A 23,603-nucleotide genomic window follows, 5' to 3' on the forward strand; every position below is an offset into this window, starting at 1 on the left:
TACGAGCATCAGCAACAGAATACAAGAGATGGAAGAGAGAATCTCAGGTGCAGAAGACTCCATAGAGAACATCGGCACGACAATCAAAGAAAATACAAAATCCAAAAAGATCCTAACTCAAAATATCCAGGAAATCCAGGACAAAATGAGAAGACCAAACCTACGGATAATAGGAGTAGATGAGAATGAAGATTTTCAACTCAAAGGATCAGCAAATATATTCAACAAAATTATAGAAGAAAACTTCCCAAACCTAAAGAAAGAGATGCCCATGAACATACAAGAAGCTTACAGAACTCCAAATAGACTGGACCAGAAAAGAAATTCCTTCCGACACATAATAATCAGAACAACAAATGCACTAAATAAAGATAGAATACTAAAAGCAGTAAGGGAAAAAGGTCAAGTAACATATAAAGGCAAGCCTATCAGAATTACACCGGATTTTTCACCAGAGACTATGAAAGCCAGAAGGGCCTGGACAGATGTTATACAGAAACTAAGAGAACACAATTTCCAGCCCAGGCTACTATACCCAGCCAAACTATCAATTACCATAGATGGAGAAACCAAAGTATTCCACGATAAAACCAAATTCACACATTATTTTTCCACGAATCCAGCACTTCAAAGGATAATAACAGAAAAAAAACCAATACAAGGATGGAAACCACGTCCTAGAAAAAGCAAGAAGGTAATCCCTCAAAAAACCTAAAAGAAGACAGCCACAAAAACAGAACACCAACTCTAACAACAACAAAAAAAGGAAGCAACAATTACTTCTCCCTAATATCTCTTAATATCAATGGACTCAACTCCCCAATAAAAAGACATAGACTAACAGGCAGGCTACAGTAACAGGACCCAACATTTTGCTGCTTACAGGAAACTCATCTCAGAGAAAAAGATAGACACTACCTCAGAATGAAAGGCTGGAAAACAATTTTCCAAGCAAATGGTATGAAGAAACAAGGTGGAGTAGCCATTCTAATATCTGATAAGATTGATTTCCAACACAAAGTCATCAAAAAAGACAAGGAAGGGCACTTCATTCTCATCAAAGGTAAAATCCTCCAAGAGGAACTATCAATTCTGAATATCTATGCGCCAAATACAAGGGCAGCCTCATTCATTAAAGATACTTTAGTAAATCTCAAAGCACACATTGCACCTCACACAATAATAGTGGGAGACTTCAACACACCACTTTCACCAATGGACAGATCATGGAAACAGAAACTAAACAGGGACACAGTGAAACTAACAGAGGTTATGAATCAAATGTATCTGACAGATATCTACAGAACATTTTATCCTAAAACGAAAGGATATACCTTCTTCTCAGCACCTCATGGTACCTTCTCCAAAATTGACCACATAATTGGTCACAAAACAAGCCTCAATATATACAAAAATATTGAAATTGTCCCATGCACCCTATCAGATCACCATGGACTAAGACTGATCTTCAATAACAAAATAAATAATAGAAAGCCAACACACACGTGGAAACTAAACAACACTCTTCTCAATGATACCTTGGTCAAGGAAGGAATAAAGAAAGAAATTAAGGACTTTCTGGAGTTTAATGAAAATGAAGCCACAACATACCCAAACTTATGGGACACACTGAAAGCATTTCTAAGAGGAAAACTCATAGCTCTGAGTGCCTCCAAAAAGAAACTAGAGAGAGCACACATTAGCAGCTTGACAACACACCTAAAAGCCCTAGAACGAAAGGAAGCAAATTCACCCAAGAGGAGTAGACGGCAGGAAATAATCAAACTCAGGGGTGAAATCAACCAAGTGGAAACAAGAAGAACAATTCAAAGAATCAACCAATCGAGGAACTGGTTCTTTGAGAAAATCAACAAGATAGATAAACCCTTAGCCAGACTCACTAGAGGGCATAGGGAAAGTACTCTAACTAACAAAATCAGAAATGAAAAGGGAGACATAACAACAGACCCTGAAGAAATCCAAAACACAATCAGATCATTCTACAAAAGGCTATACTCAACAAAACTGGAGAACCTGGATGAAGTGGAGAAGTTTCTAGACAGATACCAGGTACCAAAGTTAAATCAAGATCAGGTTAATGATCTAAACAGTCCCATATCCCCTAAAGAAATAGAAGCAGTCATTAATAGTCTCCCAACCAAGAAAAGCCCAGGACCAGATGGGTTTAGTGCAGAGTTCTATCAAACCTTCAAAGAAGAACTAATCCCAGTTCTTCACAAACTATTCCACAAAATAGAATCAGAAGGTACTCTACCCAACTCATTCTATGAAGCCACAATTACTCTGATACCTAAACCACATAAAGACCCAACAAAAATAGAGAACTTCAGACCAATTTCCCTTATGAATATTGATGCAAAAATCCTCAATAAAGTTCTAGCTAACCGAATTCAAGAACACATCAAAACAATCATCCATCCTGATCAAGTAGGATTCATCCCAGGGATGCAAGGATGGTTCAATATACGGAAATCCATCAATGTAATCCATTATATAAACAAACTCAAAGACAAAAACCACATGATCATCTTGTTAAATGCTGAAAAAGCATTTGACAAAATCCAACACCCATTCATGATAAAAGTCTTGGAAAGATCAGGAATTCAAGGCCCATACCTAACCATGATAAAAGCAATATACAGCAAACCAGTAGCCAACGTCAAAGTAAATGATCAGAATCTGGAAGCAATCCTACTAAAATCAGGGACTAGACAAGGCTGCCCACTCTCTCCCTACCTATTCAAAATTGTACTTGAAGTCCTAGCCAGAGCAATTAGACAACAAAAGGAGATCAAGGGGATACAAATCGGAAAAGAAGAAGTCAAAATATCGCTTTTTGCAGATGATATCATAGTATACATAAGTGACCCTAAAAATTCCACCAGAGAACTCCTAAGCCTGATAAATAGCTTCGGTGAAGTACGTGGATATAAAATTAACTCAAGCAAGTCAATGGCCTTTCTGTACACAAAGGATAAACAAGCAGAGAAGGAAATTAGGGAAACAACACCCTTCTCAATAGTCACAAACAATATAAAATACCTTGGCATGACTCTAACTAAGGAAGTGAAAGATCTGTATGACAAGATCTTCAAGTCCCTGAAGAAAGAAATTAAAGAAGATCTCAGAAGATGGAAAAACCTCCCATGCTCATGGATTGGCAGGATCAACATTGTAAAAATGGCTATCTTGCCAAAAGCAATCTACAGATTCAGTGCAATCCCCATCAAAATTCCAACTCAATTCTTCAACGAATTGGAAAGGGCAATCTGCAAATTCATCTGGAACAACAAAAAACCTAGGATAGCAAAATCTCTTCTCAAGGATAAAAGAACCTCTGGAGGAATCACCATGCCTGACCTAAAGCTGTACTACAGAGCAATTGTGATAAAAACTGCATGGTACTAGTATAACGATAAACAAGTAGACCAATGGAACAGAATTGAAGACCCTGAGATCAACCCACATACCTATGGTCACTTGATCTTTGACAAGGGAGCAAAAACCATCGAGTGGAAAAAAGACAGCATTTTCAACAAATGGTGCTGGCACAACTGGCGGTTATCATGTAGAAGAATGCGAATTGATCCATTCCTATCTCCTTGTACCAAGGTCAAATCTAAGTGGATTAAGGAACTCCACATAAAACCAGAGACACTGAAACTTATAGAGGAGAAAGTAGGGAAAAGCCTCGAAGATATGGGTACAGGGGAAAAATTCCTGAATAGAACAGCAAAGGCTTGCGCTGTAAGATCGAGAATCGATAAATGGGACCTCATAAAGTTGCAAAGCTTCTGCAAGGCAAAAGACACTGTCAATAAGACAAAAAGACCACCAACAGATTGGGAAAGGATCTTTACCTATCCCAAATCAGATAGGGGACTAATATCCAATATATATAAGGAACTCAAGAAGGTGGACTCCAGAAAATCAAATAACCCCGTTAAAAAATGGGGCTCAGAACTGAACAAAGAATTCTCACCGGAGGAATACCGAATGGCAGAGAAGCACCTGAAAAAATGTTCAACATCCTTAATCATCAGGGAAATGCAAATCAAAACAACCCTGAGGTTCCACCTCACACCAGTCAGAATGCCTAAGATCAAAAATTCAGGTGACAGCAGATGCTGGCGAGGATGTCGAGAAAGAGGAACACTCCTTCATTGTTGGTGGGATTGCAAGCTGGTACAACCACTCTGGAAATCAGTTTGGCGGTTCCTCAGAAAATTGGACATAATACTACCAGAGGATCCAGCAATACCTCTCCTGGGCATATATCCAGAAGATGTTCCAACCGGTAAGAAGGACACATGCTCCACTATGTTCATAGCAGCCTTATTTATAATAGCCAGAAGCTGGAAAGAACCCAGATGCCCCTCAACAGAGGAATGGATATAGAAAATGTGGTACATTTACACAATGGAGTACTACTCAGCTATTAAAAGGAATGAATTTATGAAATTCCTAGGCAAATGGATGGATCTGGAGGGCATCATTCTGAGTGAGGTAACATATTCACAAAGGAACTCACACAATATGTACTCACTGATAAGTGGATATTAGCCCAAAAACTTAGGATACCCAAGATATAAGATACAATTTGTTAAATGCATGAAATTCAAGAAGAACGAAGACCAAAGTGTGGACACTGTGCCCCTTCATGGAATTGGGAACAAAACACCCATGGAAAGAGTTACAGAGATAAAGTTTGGAGCTGTGAAGAAAGGATGGACCATCTAAAGACTGCCGTATCCAGGGATCCATCCCATAATCAGCTTCCAAACGCTGACACCATTGCATACACTAGCAAGATTCTGCTGAAAGGACCCAGATATAGCTGTCTCTTGTGAGACAATGCCAGGGCCTAGCAAACACAGAAGTGGATGCTCACAGTCAGCTATTGGATGGATCACAGGGCCCCCAATGGAGGAGCTAGAGAAAGTACCCAAGGAGCTAAAGGGAACTGCAATCCCATAGGTGGATCATTATTATGAACTAACCAGTACCCCAGAGCTCTTGTCTCTAGCTGCATATGTATCAAAAGATGGCCTAGTAGGCCATCACTGGAAAGAGAGGCCCATTGGACTTGCCAACTTTATATGCCCCAGTACAGGGGAATGCCAGGGCCAAGGGGTGGGGGTGGGTGGTTGAGGGACTGGGGGGGGGGAATGTATTGGGGACTTTTTGGATAGCATTGGAAATGTAATTGAGGAAATTACCTATTTAAAAAATAAAAAATATTAAAAATTAAAAAACAAAAGAGGAACACTCCTCCATTGTTCGTGAGATTGCAAGCTGGTACAACCACTCTGGAAATCATTCTGGCAATTCCTCAGAAAATTGGACATAGTACTACCGGAAGATCCAGTAATACCTCTCCTGGGCATATACCCAGAAGATGTTGGGTACTTTCCTTAGCTCCTTCATTAGTGGCCCTGTGTTCCATCCAATAGTTGACTGTGAGCAACCACTTTTGTATTTGCCAGGCACTGGCATAACTTCACAAGAGAGAGCTATATGAGAGTCCTGTCAGCAAAATCTTTCTGGCATATGCAATAGTGTCTGGGTTTGCTTGTTTTACCCAACTTGTAAAAAGACACATGCTCCAGTATGTTCATAGCAGCCTTATTTATAATAGCCAGAAGCTGGAAAGCATTCAGATGTCCCTCAACAGAGGAATGGATAGAGAAGTGTGGTACATTTACAGAATGTAGTGTTACTCAGCAATTAAATAAATTGAATTTATGAAATTTTAGGCAAGTGGATGGATCTGGAGGATATCATCCTGAGTGAGGTGACCCAACCACAAAAGAACACACATGATATGCACTCACTGCTAAGCAGATATTAGCCCAGAAACTTAGAATACCCAAGATACAATTTGCAAAATACATGAAACTCAAGAAGAAGGAAGACCAAAGTGTGGATACTTTGTCCCTTCTTAGAATGGTGAACAAAATATCCATGGAAAGTGTTAAAGAGACAAAGTTCAGAGCTGAGACGAAAGGACCATCCAGATACTGCCCCACGTGGGCATCCATCTCATATACAACTACCAAACCCAGACACTATTGCATATGCCAGAAAGATTTTGATGACAGGACTCTGATATAGCTCTCTCTTGTGAAGTTATGTCAGTGCCTAGCAAATAGAAAAGTGGTTGCTCACAGTCATCTATTGGATGGAACACAGGGCCACTAATGAAGGAGCTAGAGAAAGTACGCAAGGAGCTAAAGGGTTCTGCAACCCTATAGGAGGAACAACAATATGAATTAGCCAGTACATCCAGAAATGTGTCTCTAGTTTCATATGTAGCAGAGGATGGCCTAGTCAGCAATCAATGTCAGGAGAGGCCCTTGGTCTTGTGAAGATCATATGCCCCAGTACAGGGGAATGCCAGGGCCAGGAAGCAGGAGTGGGTGGGTTGAGGAGCAGGGCAGTGGGAGGCTATAGGGGACTTTGGGAAAAGCATTTGAAATGTAAATGAAGAAAATATCTTATAAATAAAAAGAATAGAAAAAACCCTTTAGTTTCTACACATTTGGTATGGGTGACAGGCATATGGTTGTTGTTTGTCATGATCTTTGATCTTGTGATACTAGTCATTGTATCTTTTAATTCTCAGAAATTCATACTGATTATTGAAGGGATAATTTTATTTTGTGCACCATATACTTTAATTTCTTTCACTCAGAGTTCCAGTCATAATGCTTTTTGTTTTCTTATCTGGACTTACAGTGGCTTAGGGCTTTTAGTAGATAGTAGTGGTGAAAAAAGAAGACCTTGTTGCTGTGCTCAGGCAAGGTTAAAAGTGTAATTTCATATTTAGGCCTAACAACAAAATCAAGAAGAATGAAAGGGCCAGCTACTTCTACTGAGTAGGTGGGAAAATTTTTCTCCCCATTTAGCCTAGTGATTCTCCCTTGGTATGGGAAGTGGAAAACCAGTTTTCACTGCCATGGTTCCTCAGTTGTCATGTACTATCAGGTAGTGGTAAGATTTGAATCACTGCATGACTTATGCAGATAACTTGACTCAGCTTATGGATCAGAGTCCACCCCCTCCCGAAATTGTTAGAGCTTATCTAACATTGAGGAAAGATCAGTCTTCCAAGTTTCAGGGGATACTTGAATTTATACATTTTGCTCACTTCCTGAGTCTAAGGAGCTCCTTCTTCCATTCTGGAGGGAAATTTTCAAATCTAAGGAAATCCCTGTGTAATAGCATGAAAAGACTGATGAATGCTCAGCTGGTTTTTCTTCATCTCACAAATTCTGTCTGTCCATAGCAGTGTTCTTTGAGATTGTATATAGGTAAGAGCATCCTGCTTCCTCCATGCCCACTTTAGATAGGTTGGGCTTTGTTTCTTTTTTTCTGTGGAGCTTGTTCTGTGGAATTCAGTTCCTCAAATTCCATGTTGTCTCATTTTCTGTATCCTAACTGAAAAGTATGGAAGCAATTTTTAGTTTTTCCATTTCTTTTTCTTTCATTTCTTTCCCTTTCTTTTCTTTCTTTTCTGACTTTTTTTTTTCTGACAGTAGCACTGGACTTAGGTGTATAATTTCTTTTTACATTCCAGTGCTGACACTTTTGACTCCTTCCTAGGGGTTTTCTTTTCTTTTTTTTTTTTAATTTTTCAATTTTTTATTAGATATTTTCTTCATTTACATTTCAAATGCTATCCCGGAATTCCCCTATACACTCCCCCCCAGCCCTGCTCCCCTACCCATCCACTCCCACTTCTTGGCCCTGGTGTTCCCCTGTACTGGGTCATATAAAGTTTGCAGGACCAAGGGGCCTCTCTTCACAATGATGGCCAACTAGGCCATCTTCTGCTACATATGCAGCTAGAGACACGAACTCCGGGAGTACTGGTTAATTCATATTGTTGTTCCACCTATAGGGTTGCTGTCCCCTTCAGCTCCTTGGGTACTTTCTCTAGCTCCTCCATTGGGGGCCCTGTGTTCCATCCAATAGCTGACTGTGAGCATCCACTTCTGTATTTGCCAGGCACTGGCATAGCCTCACATGAGACAGGTATATCAGGGTTCTTTCAGCAAAATTTTGCTTGCATGTGCAACAGTGTCTTCGTTTGATGGCTGATTATGGGATGGATCCCCGGGTGGGGTAGTCTCTGGATGGTCCATCCTTTCGTCTTAGTTTCAAACTTTGTCTCTGTAACTCCTTCCATAGGTATTTTGTTCCCTATTCTAAGGAGGAATGAAGTATCCACATGTTGGTCTTCCTTCTTCTTGATTTTCATGTGTTTTGCAAATTGTATCTTGGGTATTCTAAGTTCCTGGGCTAATATCCACTTATCAGTGAGTGCATATCATGTGTGTTCTTTTGTGATATGTTCCAGTTACATCCATTTGCCTAAGAATTTCATAAATTCATTGTTTTTAATAGCTGAGTAGTACTCCATTGTGTAAATGTACCACCTTTTCTGTATCCATTCCTGTTGAGGGGCATCTGGGTTCTTTCCAGATTCTGGCTATTATAAATAAGGCTGCTATGAACATAGTGGAGCATGTGTCCTTATTACCAGTTGGAACATCTTCTGGGTATATGCCCAGGAGAGGAATTGCTGGATCTTCTGGTAGTATTACATCCAATTTTCTGAGGAACCACCAGACTGATTTTCAGAGTGGTTATACAAGCTTGCAATCCCACCCACAATGGAGGAGTGTTTCTCTTTCTCTATATCTTCGCCAGCATCTGCTGTCACCTGAATTTTTGATCTTAGCCATTCTGGTGTGAGATGGAATCTCAGGGTTGTTTTGATTTGCATTTCCCTGATGATTAAAGATGTTGAACATTTTTTCAAGTGCTTCTCAGCCCTTCAGTATTCCTCAGTTGAGAATTCTTTGTTTAGCTCTGTACTCCATTTTTAATGGGGTTATTTGAATTTCTGGAGTTTGGCTTCTTGAGCTCTTTGTATATTATTGGATATTAGTCCCCTAGGGGCTTTCATACCAGTGTTATTCAGCAGTGTGGTTTTGTTTCACTGAATTTACTGGGATACATGCCTATTTTTACAGACAAGGTATTTTATTATATCTTTGTGGTGTACTTATTTCAGTAATTTTTACTTGGTCTCATTTTTATTCTTTGATATTAATTTTGTTAGAATTTCATGTGGGACTATTTTATTTGCAACAATTTACCCTTCCTCTCCTCCCTTCAACTCTTATCATTCCCTCCCTCAAATTCAAGGTTTCTTATCCTTTAGTTAGTATTTTATAATAGATATGCATGTATGTAAAATAAATATTTGTATAGACAATAAACATACAATGTGTCTATACACATCCCATTGAATTCCTTTAGTGCTGCTCTTTTCTAAAGGACTTTTGGGGCAGACTATTTGGGATTGAATATCCTCTCAGAGGGCTCATCCTGGGAGAAGAATTAGTTTCCCTCACTCAGTATCTGTTCATTGCCAATATTTCCTCATTTAGGATTAGGGCCCAGTGAGATTTTTCTCATCTACATTGTCATATCAGGTGGTAGTTTCCTTTCTCATGGTTTTTTGAGGTGACTACATTGTTGAGATTTTATGTGACACAATTTCTTGTCAAATATGGGACCTATTATTTCAGAGCAGATATTCTGGTCCTCTGGCTTTAACACTATTTTTGCTCACTCTTCTACAATGCTCCCCAAACCTTATTTGTGGGGCTTATGATTTAGATGTATTGACTGGATATGAGTACCCCATGGTCAATTGTTCTTTCAATGAGAAACAGTTGTGGGTTTCTATGACAGTCTCCCATCAACTTCAAAAAAAAAAAAAAAAAAAAAAGAAGCTTCTTTGAGGAGGTATAAGAGCTTTATCTCTCTGTGTATGTAAGGAGATATATTAGATGCAGTTAGAAATTTGAGTGGTTTAGGGCATTCTCCTCTAAGTCCAGGGACTCACCAGCCACAGGGAGTTGGCCAAGTTTACAGTCCTGGAAATCAATTCCAAGCCTTTAATCAAATTAGATAGTTTTGTGTTACCACAGCATATAAGTGCCACTATTGCACCTTTCAGGATATCTACCCATTATAGTCATTGTTATGGGACTGGAAATTTTTACTACTATCATAATCATTAGTAGTAGTAGATATATGTTACTATTTGCAACAAAAATGAAGTCTGTTAATATTAAAGAACCTATTTGTAATATAAAACTAGTAGCATGCATGTGATAATCAGCTTTCCTTACATCTATTGTCATAATTTTTACTGATCTCCTTATCTGTATGGGTGTCAGTTCCTGAACTTATTTCAGTGAGCCTGGCCTCTGTCTACAACCTCCTTTGTTTTCTTGCAGCCTACTTAATATTATGCCAGCAGTTCTTCAGTTTTCCTAGGGCCTGAAAAACATTGGTCCTGACAATTGTGTATCCCAAATTATCCTTATACCCTCTCTCAACTAGCTCGAGTTACATAGTACACAAGTTATCACTATCACTCCTCAGTGTATCTGCTAAATTCTCTTGTCTCCTTCTATCTGTTGTGTTCGTCTTACATGGGTAAACTACAAACCTTATTAAATTGATCTTTAGTTTGTGGCAATTAATTGCAATGGTGTAATGGAATGAACTGTCCTTATATTTGCGACTGGTTAATCTTCTCTATCCATTTTTCAACTCTCCAGGATGATTCTTCCAATGTTTGTTTGTTTGAATACTAAAAGTTGGCCTAAAGTACGGTTTAAAAGCACTCTACAACTTCCTTAAATTTTTGAGGGCTAGAAAGGTGGTCAGTGAGTAAAAGTGCTTGCCACCAAGCCTGATGACCTGAGTTCACTCCTTAGAACTCACATAAAGAACCAATTTCTGTTTGTGGATCTCCTCATGGATGATATGACATGCATACACAGAGGTACACATTTACACACATACACAAATGAACCTTTAATTTTTTGAGACATGACTTCACTAAGTTCCCTTGAATAGTCTCTGGATTTCAATCTGGCCTGAAACTGGAAATCTCCTGCTCAATCTTCCAAGGGCTGGAGTAATACATATGTCTCATCAGGTTTGTTCCTGTGAATATATTAATGATTATTCTTCAGTGGACACCTTCTTTTGTGAGAATCTTAACTGGAAATAAGTGTGTAAGATTGATTTGATATGGGTTCATTTTCTGATAATTCTTCTACCAGAAGATATTTAATCATTGCACTGTATTGATGATTGGCTACTGTTAGATAACACTGAAAGTCTACAGATTTTGGCAAGCATACATACAGTCAAAAGTTGTAGTTCACATTCTTTTCTATTTTTGTGATGCTGGGACTGGAACCTACATCCTTGGGTTTGCTGGACAACTGCTCTACCACTGAGCTTCATCCATAGTCATACATTACCATTCTAACAGGTGCAATTCTATACACTATAACACAATAGTTCTTTTCTTTAGACCATCCTGAAAGCAGTAGTGTAATGTTGGGCTGCTAGAGACTCTGCAATTGTATAGATGAAAATAGGAAAACATACTGTGTTATCACTCTCAGGATATAGGTCCTTCCACATTTCATTTCTAGGAGGGTTTCCTGGGATAACATTTGAAACGTGGCTTTTTGCCACCCAAGTTTAAAGCAGCAGAAATTACACAAAACCAAAATATTTTCCAAATACAGTTAATTAGAAAAATAAATAGTGGATATATAAGTGGTCTCTAAAATTGAAAGTGACTCTGTTTTGTGGGGTTTATTTTTTGAAGGTTGGTGATGATTTGAGTTCGTTCTTGTTGTGCTGTTCACAATTTACATCTCAGCTGGAAGAAGCAGTTAAGGAGGAACGTGGCGTATGTATTCCAAGTTGTGTCCATTGTAAACTATGAGAGTTTGTATTGTTTGTAGAAACTGTGATGTGATATCCATTATGCAATATTCACCTAAAACCAATCCTTTGTGGAATTACAACAGTCATTACAAAACAGCTTTTTTTCATTTCTTTATTCTCAATGTAGACATTTATATCTGTGGACTTTTCTTTAAATACAATATGAATTCAGTACTTTCAAATATGACCTCTATATTTTATTTTCATCTTTAAAATAAGTCTGTATTATCAATATCATGTTATGATTAATGTTTATTTAAAAAAATTTTTTAAAAGGATCACCATAGTACTAATTCCTAGTATACAAAAATATTAGCACATTTATGGTTGACTTTCTGCTTTTTCTTACATATTATTTTTTTAATATGATATATATATGTATATATATATAATTTTTCAAAAATGAAATAAGGTGTGGCAAGAAAGACACATCAGTGGTCAAGAGTATTTGTTGCTGTTGCAGAAGACTCAGATTTGATTCACAGTACTACATAGTCACTCACACTCATGTGTAACTCTGTTTCCAGGAGTTCCAGCAAACTCTTCTGGCCTCTGCAGGGGCACATGTAGTGGATATGCACAAACATACAGACAAGAAAACCAGGGAAAATAAAAAAGAAAGTTTAAAAAGTTTTAAATGAAATCACATTTTACTTATTTCCAAATATACTTTAAGTTTTAAAACACAGCATGATCATAATATTTACAAGACATTTGGACTGGTTAAAGCTGGCTATTATATAATATTTTCTGGTGTAACTGGAATAGTAGACTCATATTTATATGTGAGGGTCAACATTTAGTGTCTGTTCTATATATACTATATATTTAATAATATATAATATTACGTACTTTATATTCTGTAATATATACATATGTCCAATTTAATATGTAATGCTTTTTACCCGACATCATTTGTTGTAGGCTTAGATTTTTCAAAACCTAGTTTATTTAGGGTTCTTAAACTCTTCAACCTCCCTTCTAGCCTGGTTGTGAACCTGTTTAGAAGTATTTTCTGGGACAATTCCACTCTTTTTCAAGAAACAGTGGTCTAGTCCAATAGAAAACACCAAAAAGGAATCAGAAGCAACAGCATAATCCGGCAGAAACAGCAAGGTTCCTCAGGATTGGCCAGAATCAGCCAGAATAACAGAAGTTCTTTGGTGCTTTTCTCTACATAAAGTCAAGACCAGCAAAGACCAGTGAAACCAGCGAACACCAGTAAAGGCCAGCAAAGCATTGATTAGGGTAGCAATGTAAAAGCATCCTCTCACTGTGGGGTTCTATTTATATTCTTTCTAAATATCACATGCCCTCTCAAATGTTTGTTTTCAGCAAAACATCACATGCTCTCCTACATGATAGCTTCCAGAAAAACATCAGATGACACAACTAAGTTTTAAAAGAAACCAGAAATTCCACTTAAATTTGTCTTTGCCTTCACCCCTTTCCCTTTCCTCCTCTGGTCATCTGTTTAATAATTCCTTGTGACTCTTTTGTCTCAATGGCTGATTCTTCTATTTTGTGCTTCTGCTTTGCGTGTGACTTTATCTGATACAAGTGTTCTTACTACTTTTTGTTTATATTTTCCAATGAAATATTTGCCCTTTCAAATACTTCTAACATTGTTCTATGTTCATTTCTTATTGATGAAAAAAACATTTCAAAACTATTGTCAAAATTTTCAGTAATCCAAACAATATTTTACCATTTGAAGATGGAGCTATAGACCTGTAAAATGAGTAGAGAACCTAGAAGGGAAAATAGGGCTTCATTGGTGACCTGCCTGCCTGTTGCATAAGGATGAGGATCCCCAACATCTTTATAAAATCTGATTGGTGCTCATCTACAACCATTATATTGGGATGAGGGATGAGGGATGGAGATGGAGATGGAGATGGAGATGGAGATGGAGATGGAGATGATGGAGATGGAGATGGAGATGTAGATGGATGGATCCATGGAGCTTGATGGTCACCCAATCTAGCCAATTGGTAAGCTCCAGGGTCATCAAAATGGAAATCATAATGAGAAGGAAATACAAGCCACAATAGAAATGTCTAAATAAATCAACTATATTAAAATTAAAACCTGAGTCTATTATTAAAAATCCACAAAAAGTATAAGCAAAACATTTGAATCATTTAGCGCTGATAGGAGATTATCATGATAATTATGGATCTGTATCAATAAATGAAAGATAGGTAACTATGATATAAAAAGGTGAGAAGAAAAACCACAAATCATAAATATGTCAAAATATATTGTATCATTAGTTTTTAGAAACCTGGGAATGTCACTAAACCATGTCACATTACTAGATAAGAATAATGTGCTGATTGGCTGAGAGCCAACATTTTTATAAAACCCTTCAATTGATTGCACATTTACTTCTGGTGGTACCCTGTATCTCTGTAACTCTGCAAATATTCCTGATGAAAAACAAGAAACAATGTTTATAAACACTGTGCTTATCTAGAGCATTACTTTCTCCTTTTTTTTTTTTTTGAAGCACAAAATTTTATATGATTCAAAAATAGAGCAATAAAATACAGTGTTACTTTGAGGTTGCTTATTATTATTTTTAATTAATTAATTTTTTTTCAGTTTTAATACAAATCTTTATTTCCGTTGGAGGGTACTTAGAAGTATTCAATAAACTGTGAACTCTGTGTCAACATGTGATGCCATCCATCAAGGAGTAATTGCATAGTAATGGAAAGAAAATAGATCAGCAAAATATTCTTGCACAAAGTTCAAGCAAAAAAACATTTATGTTTTTGTGGATATAGGATTGCATGTCATGGAAACCTGAACATTTTGGAAAAGCCAAGTGGCAGAGGAAAAGACTATGAGGGCTTTGAAATTCCTAAACCCCATTTCAAGTAAAACTAATTTTAATATGGTTATTGTACCAATCAAACTATAAACTTTTTTTGACACCCTGTGATTTTACTTTTCCTGCTTTTCTTTTACTAAGATACTTGTGAATTCCAAATAGCAGAATATTAGATGTTGGGTAGGCATTCCAATTTTGTCATTTCTAGAAATAGCCTACACTTTAAGACTTTTGAAGTCTTCTTTTACCCTGTCATTGAATAAGAAAATGTCCCTGGGCTGGTGAGATGGCTCAGTGGGTAAGAGCACCCGACTGCTCTTCTGAAGGTCCGGAGTTCAAATCCCAGCAACCACATGGTGGCTCACAACCACCCGAAATGAGATCTGATGCCCTCTTCTGGTGTGTCTGAAGACAGCTACAGTGTACTTACATATAGTAAATAAATAAATCTTAAAAAAAAAAAAAAGAAAATGTCCCATGATGGGCTGTTAGAGCGACAAGAATCAACAGATCTTTTGGACGATTAAAAAAAAATGAGCTTTGCAGACTTCTGTATGGCAGAGAGTGAATGCCTTTGGAGGGAGAAAGGAAGAGAAGGAGGGAGTCAGAGATGCAGGGAAAAGGAGGGAGAAAGGGAGGGAGGGAGGGAGGGAGGGAGGGAGAGAGAGAGAGAGAGAGAGAGAGAGAGAGAGAGAGAGAGAGAGAGAGGGAGAAAGAGAGAGAGAGAAGATACCTGTTGGAACTTAGAGCATAAAATTCTAGAACTTGTATCAAAGATTGAGTGAAGGAAGCCGATAGTCATTGTTATGAAATATGCAGGCAGGCAGTGAGGATTTTACCATCTGCATGGCACAGTTTAAGGGTATTCACAATGAAATCGGCTCACTGTTAGCATATGATAGAAAGCCCTTGATTATTTCATCCTTGTTGCTTCCCCAGGTCCTTTCTTAACTCTTCTGCTCTACCACTCTCTGTTCTTGCCCTTTCAGACTTTTTATTCTCAACGCTAAATTGTTTGTCACCACAGGGTCCTTTCTCTAGCTGTATCTCTGCCTGACAAGTTCTTCTAGGTCTTGGCATGAATATAGCATTCTTAACTGGGCTATTCTGACTCCAATCCCAGTTAGCCACTAGGCCATGCATTTGCCTATGATTATATGCTTCTTTGTTATCTATATCTATTTTATATTTTCCTTAGTTACTTACTTTATTTATTTTTTAAATTAAATTAATTAATTTATTTTTTTTATTACGTATTTTCCTCAATTACATTTCCAATGCTATCCCAAAAGTCCCCCATACCCTCCCCCCCACTTCCCTACCCACCCATTCCCATTCTTTTGGCCCTGGCATTCCCCTGTATTGGGGCATATAAAGTTTACAAGTCCAGTGGGCCTCTCTTTCCAGTGATGGCCGACTACGCCATCTTTCGATACATATGCAGCTAGAGACAAGAGGTCCAGGGTACTGGTTAGTTCATCATGTTGTTCCAACTATAGGGTTGCAGATCCCTTTAGCTCCTTGGGTACTTTCTCTAGCTTCTCCATACGGAGCCCTGTGATCCATCCAATAGCTGACAGTGAGCATCCACTTCTGTGTTTGTTTGGCCCCGGCATAGTTTCACAAGAGAGAGCTATATCTGGGTCCTTTCAGCAAAATCTTGCTAGTGTATGCAATGGTGTCAGCGTTTGGAAGCTGATTATGGGATGGATCCCTGGATAAATTAAATTTTCACACTCCATATTCCATTACCCACACCCTCCATGCACCCTTCAACTACTTTACATCCCACACCTCCTCCCCACACCCGTGTCTCCACCTGGATGACCCAGACCCCGACCCCACCTGACCTTTAAACTCCCTGGGGCCTCCAGTCTCTTGATGGTTAGGTGCATCATCTTTAAATGAACACAGACCTGGAAGTCCTCTACTGTATGTATGTTGGGGGCCTCATATCAGCTGGTGTTTGCTGTCTGTTTGGTGGTCCAGTGTTTGAGAGATCTTGGGGGTCCAGATTAATTGACACTGCTGGTCCTCCAACAGGATCGTCCTTCTCCTCAGCTTCTTTCAGCATTCCCTAATCCAACAACAGGGATCAGCTGCTTCTGTCCATTAGTTGGGTGCAAGTATCTGCATCTGACTCTTTCAGCTGACTGATAGGTTCATGATAGGTTCCTTTTTGTGAGTGCTCCATAACCTCAGAAATAGTGTCAGGTCTTAGGACCTCCACTTGTGCTGGATCCCACTTGAGCCTGTCACTGGATCTTCTTTACCTCAGGCTCTTCTCCATTTCCATCCCTGTAATTCTTTCAGATAGGAGCAATTATGGGTCAGAGATGTGATTATGGGATGGCAACCCTATCCCTCACTTGATGCACTGTCTTCCTGCTGGAGGTGGATAGATCATTACTTTCAAAACCTCATTTTTGATAATTAAATATGTGGTGTTTTGAACGAAAATTACTCCTATAACTCACATCTGGTTCTCAATTAGTGCAACAATTTGGGAAAGATTAGGATGTATATCTTTGTTGGAGAAAGTATGTCATGGTACTTTAATTTTTATTGAATATTTTCTTAATTTACATTTCAAATGTTATCCCATTTCCCGGTCCCAGCCCCCCCCCCCAAAAAAAAAACCTCATATACCATCAGGCCTTCCCTTGCTACTATGAGGGTATTCCCCAACCATTCACCCACTCCCACATCCCCACCTTTGCATTCCCTTACACTGGGGAATCAGGCCTTCACAGGACCAAGGGCCTCTTCTCCCATTGATGCCCAACAAGGCCATCCTTGGCTACATATGCAGCTGGAGCCATGGGTCCCTCCATGTGCAATCTTTGATTGGTGGTTTAGTCCCTGGGAGCTCTGGGGGGGGGGTCTGGTTGGTTGATATTGCTGTTCTTCCTATGGGGTTGCAAACCCCTTCAGCTCCTTCAGTCCTTTCTCTAACTCCTCCATTGGGGTCCCCATGCTCAGTCCAGTAGTTGTCTGTGAGCATTTACCTCTGTATTCATCAAGCTCTGGCAGAGTCTCTCAGGAGACAATTATAACAGACTCTTGTCAGCAAGCAGTTCTTGGCATCTGCAATAGTGTATGTGTTTGCTGTCTGTGTATGGGATGGATCCCAAGATGGGGCAGTCTCTGAATGCCCTTTCCTTCAGTTTCTGCTTCACACTTTGTCTCCTTATTTGCTCCCGTGAGTATTTTGTTCCCTCTTTTAAGAAGGACCGAAGCATCCACACGTTGGTTTTCCTTCTTCTTGAGCTTCATGTAGTCTGTGAATTGTATCTTGAGTATTTGGAGCATTTGAGCTAATATCAAGTTTTCAATGAGTGCATAACATGTATGTTTTTTTGTGATTGAGGTACTTCATTCAGGATGATATTTTCTAGTTCCAACCATTTGCCTAAGAATTTCATGAAGTCATTGTTTTTAATAGCTGAGTAGTACTCCATTGTGTAAATGTACCATATTTTCTGCATCCATTCCTCCATTGAAGGCATCCAGGTTTTTCCTGCTTATGCCTATTATAAATGAGGCTCCTATGAACATTGTGGAACATGTGTTTTTGTGATATGTTGGAGCATCTTTTGGGTATGCCCAGGAGTGGTATTGCTGGGTCCTCAGGTAATACTATGTACAGTTTTCTAAGGAACAGCCAAGCTGATTTCCAGAGTGATTGTACCAGCTTGCAATTCCACCAACGATGGAAGAGTGTTCCTCTTCCTCCACATGTTCACCAGCATCTGCTGCCACCTAAGTTTTTGATCTTAGCCCTTCTCTCTGGTGTGAGGTGGAATCTCACGGTAGTTTTGATTTGCATTTCCCTGATGTCTAAGGATGATGAATATTTCTTTAAGTGCTTCTTGGCCATTCGATATTCCTCAGTTGAGAATTCTTTGTTTACCTCTGTCCCCATTTTTTATATAGGGTTATTTGATTCTCTCAACTCTAACTTGTTGAGTTCTTTGTATATATTGGATAGTAGCCCTCTATTGGATGTAGGATTGGTAAAGATCTTTTCCCAATCTGTTGGTTGCCATTTTGTCATATTGACAGTGTCCTTTGTCTTGCAGAAGCTTTGCAGTTTTATGAGGTCCCATTTATCTATTGTTGATCTTAGTGCATAAACCATTGATTTTCTGTTCAGGAATTTTCACAGTGTGTCCATGTGTTCGAGCTCTTCCCAACTTTTTTTTCTATTAGTTTCAGTGTATCTAGTTAGACTAACAGGCTGGATATGTAAACAGGATTCAGCATTTTTCTGCATATAGGAAACACACCTCAGTGAAAAAGACAGACAGTACCTCAGAGTAAAACACTGGAAAGCAAATTTCCAAGCAAATGGACTCAAGAAACAAGATGGAGTACCCATTCTAATATCGATTAAAATTGACTTTCAACCAAAAGTTATCAAAAAAGATAAGGACACTTTCTATTCATCAAAGGAAAAATCTACCAAGATGAACTCTCAATTCTGAACATCTACACTCCAAATGCAAGGGCACCCACATTCATAAAATAAACTTTACAAAAGCTCAAAATACATATTGTACCTCACCCAATAATAGTGGGAGACTTCAACACCTCACTCTCATCAATGGACAGATCATGGAAACAAAAACTAAACAGAGATACAGTGAAACTAACAGAAGTTATAAACCAAATGGATTTAAGAAATATCTATAGAACATTCCATCCTAAAACAAAAGAATATAACTTCTACTCAGCATCTCATGGTACCTTCTCCAAAATTGATCATATAATTGGTCACAAAACAGGCCTGAACAGATACAAGAAGATTGAAATAATTCCATGCATCCTATTGGATTACCAAGGACTAAGGCTGGTCTTCAATAGAAACATATAGAATGGAAACCCCACATACACATGGAAGCTGAACAACACTCAATGATAACTTGATCAAGGAAGAAATAAAGAAATTAAAGACTTTTTACAATTTAATGAAAATGAAGACACATCATACCAAAACTTATGGGACACAATGAATGCAGTGCTAAGAGGAAAACTCATAACTCTAAGTGCCTCCAAAAGAAACTGGAAAGACATACACTAACAGCTTGACAGTACATCTGAAAACTCTACAACAAAAAGAAGCAAATAAAGTCAAGAGGAGTAGACTGCAGGAAATAATCAAACTCAGGGATGAAACCAACCATGTAGAAACAAAAGGAACTATAAAAAGAATCAACAAAACCAGGAAATGGTTCTTTGAGAAAATCAACAGGATAGATAAACCCTTAGCTAGATGAACCAGAGGGTACAGAGACAGTATCCAAAATTTTAAAGATCATGAATGAAAAGGGAGACATAACAATAGAAACTGAGGAAATTTAAAAATTCATCAGATCCTACTACAAAAGCCAATACTCAATAAACTGGAAAATCTGGATGAAATGAACAACTTTCTAGATAGATACCAGGTACCAAAGTTAAATCAGAATCAGATAAACCATCTAAATAGTCCCACTACCCCTTAAGAAATAGAAGCAGTCATTAAAAGTCTCAAAAAAAAAAAAAAGCCCAGGATCAAATGGGTTTATTGCAGAATTCTATCAGACATTCAAAGAAGACCAATACTCTTCAAAATAGAAACAGAAGGGATACTACCTGATTCATTCTGTGAAGCCACAATTACAGTTACACCTAAATCACACAAAGACCCAAAGAAAGAAATACATAGAAAGAGAACTTCACAACAAGTTCCCTTATGAATATCAATGCAAAAATACTCCATAAAATTCTTGCAAGCCGAATCCAAGAGCACATCAAAACAATCTTCCATCATGATCAAATAGGATTCAGGGATGGTTCAATATACAGAATTCCATCAACGTAATTCACTATATAAACAAACTTAAAAAACAACAACAACAACAAAAAACACCCGATCATCTCATTAGAAGCTGAGAAAGAATTTGACGAAATTCAACACCCCTTCATGATAAAAGGCTTGGAAAGATCAGGAATTTAAGGCCCATTCCTAAACATAGTAAAAGCAATCTACAGCAAACCAGTAGCCAACATCAAACTAAATAGAGATAAACAAGAAGCAATCCCACTTAAATCAGGGTCTAGACAAGGCTGTCCACTCTCTCCCTACCTATTCAATATAGTGCTGGAATTCATAGCCAGAACAATTAGACAACAAAAGAAGATCACAGGGATATAAATTGGAAAGGAAGAAGTCAAAATATCATTATTTGCAGATGATATGATAGTATATATAAGTGATCCTAAAAATTACAACAGAGAAATCCTAAACATGATAAATGACAGCAAACTAGCTGGATAAAAAATTACCTTAGACAAATCAATGGCATTCCTATGCACAAAGAATAAACAGGCTGAGAAAGAAATTAAGGAAACAACACCCTTCACAATAGTCACAAATAATATTACATACCTTGCTGTTACTCTAACTCAGCAAGTGAAAGATCTGTATGATAAGAACTTCAACTTTCTTTTTTTTTGTCACATAATAACTTTATTATTTTTTTCTATTCTCTTTTTTTTATATTTTTATTACATATTTTCCTCAATTACATTTCCAATGCTATCCCAAAAGTCCCCCATAGCGCCCCCCACTTCCCTACCCACCCATTCCCATTCCTTTGGCCCTGGAATTCCCCTATATTGGGGCATAAAAGTTTGCAAGTCCAATGGGCCTCTCTTTCCATTGATGGCCGACTAGGTCATCTTTCGATACATATGCAGCTAGAGACAAGAGCTCTGGGGTTCTGGTTAGTACATCATGTTGTTCCAACAATAGGGTTGCAGATCCCTTTAGCTCCTTGGGTACTTTCTCTAGCTTCTCCATTGGGAGCCCTGTGATACATCCAATAGCTGACTGTGAACATCCACTCCTGTGTTTGCTAGGCCCCGGCATTGTCTCACAAGAGACAGCTATATTTGGGTCCTTTCAGCAAAATCTTGCTAGTGTATGCAATGGTGTCAGCGTTTAGAAGCTGATTATGGGATGGATCCCTGGATACGGCAGTCTCTAAATGGTCCATCCTTTCATCACAGCTACGAACTTTGTCTCTGTAACTCCTTCCCTGGGTGTTTTGTTCCCAATTCTAAGAAGGTGCACAGTGTCCACACTTTGGTCTTCATTCTTCTTGAGTTTCATGCGTTTAGCAAATTGTATCTTATACCTTGGGTATCCTAAGTTTTGGGCTAATATCCACTTATCAGTGAATACATATTGTGTGAGTTCTTTTGTGATTGTGTTACTTCACTCAAGATGATGCCCTCCAGGTCCATCCATTTGGCTAGGAATTTCATAAATTCATTTTTTAATAGCTGAGTAGTACTCCATTGTGTAAATGTACCATAATTTCTGTATCCATTCCTCTGTTGAGGGGCATCTGGGTTCTTTCCACCTTCTGGCTATTATAAATAGGGCTGCTATGAACATAGTGGAGCATGTGTCCTTTTTACCGGTTGGGACATCTTCTGGATATATGCCCAGGAGAGGTATTGCTGGATCCTCCGGTAGTACTATGTCCAATTTTCTGAGGAACCGCCAAACTGATTTCCAGAGTGGTTGTACAAGCTTGCAATCCCACCAACAATGGAGGAGTGTTCCTCTTTCTCCACATCCTCACCAGCATCTGCTGTCACCTGAATTTTTGATCTTAGCCATTCTGACTGGTGTGAGGTGGAATCTCAGGGTTGTTTTGATTTGCATTTCCCTGATGATTAAGGATGTTGAACATTTTTTCAGGTGCTTCTCTGCCATTCGGTATTCCTCAGGTGAGAATTCTTTGTTCAGTTCTGAGCCCCATTTTTTAATGGGGTTATTTGACTTTCTGGAGTCCACCTTCTTGAGTTCTTTATATATATTGGATATTAGTCCCTTATCTGATTTAGGATAGGTGAAGATCCTTTCCCAATCTGTTGGTGGTTTTTTTGTCTTATTGATGGTGTCTTTAGCCTTGCAGAAGCTTTGTAGTTTCATGAGGTCCCACTTGTCAATTCTCGATCTTACAGCACAAGCCATTACTGTTCTATTCAGGAATTTTTCCCCTGTGCCCATATCTTCAAGGCTTTTCCCCACTTTCTCCTCTATAAGTTTCAGTGTCTCTGGTTTTATGTGAAGTTCCTTGATCCACTTAGACTTGACCTTAGTACAAGGAGATAGGAATGGATCGATTCGCATTCTTCTACATGTTAACAACCAGTTGTGCCAGCACCATTTGTTGAAAATGCTGTCTTTCTTCCACTGGATGTTTTTAGCTCCCTTGTCGAAGATCAAGTGACCGTAGGTGTGTGGGTTCATTTCTGGGTCTTCAATTCTATTCCATTGGTCTATTTGTCTGTCACTATACCAGTACCATGCAGTTTTTATCACAATTGCTCTGTAGTAGAGCTTTAGGTCCGGCATGGTGATTCCACCAGAGGTTCTTTTATTCTTGAGAAGAGTTTTTGCTATCCTAGGTTTTTTGTCATTCCAGATGAATTTGCAGATTGCGCTTTCTAATTCGTTGAAGAATTGATTTGGAATTTTGATGGGGATTGCATTGAATCTGTAGATTGCTTTTGGCAAGATAGCCATTTTTACAATGTTGATCCTGCCAATCCATGAGCATGGGAGATCTTTCCATCTTCTGAGATCTTCTATAATTTCTTTCTTCAGAGACTTGAAGTTTTTATTATACAGATCTTTCACTTCCTTAGTTAGAGTCACGCCAAGATATTTAATATTATTTGTGACTATTGAGAAGGGTGTTGTTTCCCTAATTTCTTTCTCAGACTGTTTATTCTTTGTGTAGAGAAAGGCCATTGATTTGTTTGAGTTAATTTTATATCCAGCTACTTCACCGAAGCTGTTTATCAGGCTTAGGAGTTCTCTGGTGGAATTTTTAGGGTCACT

The 23,603-nt window shown here is 38.4% G+C and overlaps 1 protein-coding gene across 1 annotated transcript in view; it reads left to right on the forward strand.

Moving 5' to 3' along the window:
- Positions 1 to 23,603, forward strand: part of LOC110300626 (coiled-coil domain-containing protein 7A-like) — a 319,531-nt gene that overhangs the window by 19,324 nt on the left and 276,604 nt on the right. The window contains exon 5 of the mRNA XM_085843505.1: positions 11,738 to 11,821. Within this exon, the coding sequence (XP_085699631.1) occupies positions 11,738 to 11,821 (84 nt within the window). The remainder of the gene's footprint in view (positions 1 to 11,737; positions 11,822 to 23,603) is intronic.

The sequence above is a fragment of the Mus caroli genome, unplaced genomic scaffold, assembly GCF_978045245.1.
Source record: "Mus caroli unplaced genomic scaffold, Mus_caroli_1 scaffold_10, whole genome shotgun sequence".
NCBI classification, from domain to species: domain Eukaryota; kingdom Metazoa; phylum Chordata; class Mammalia; order Rodentia; family Muridae; genus Mus; species Mus caroli.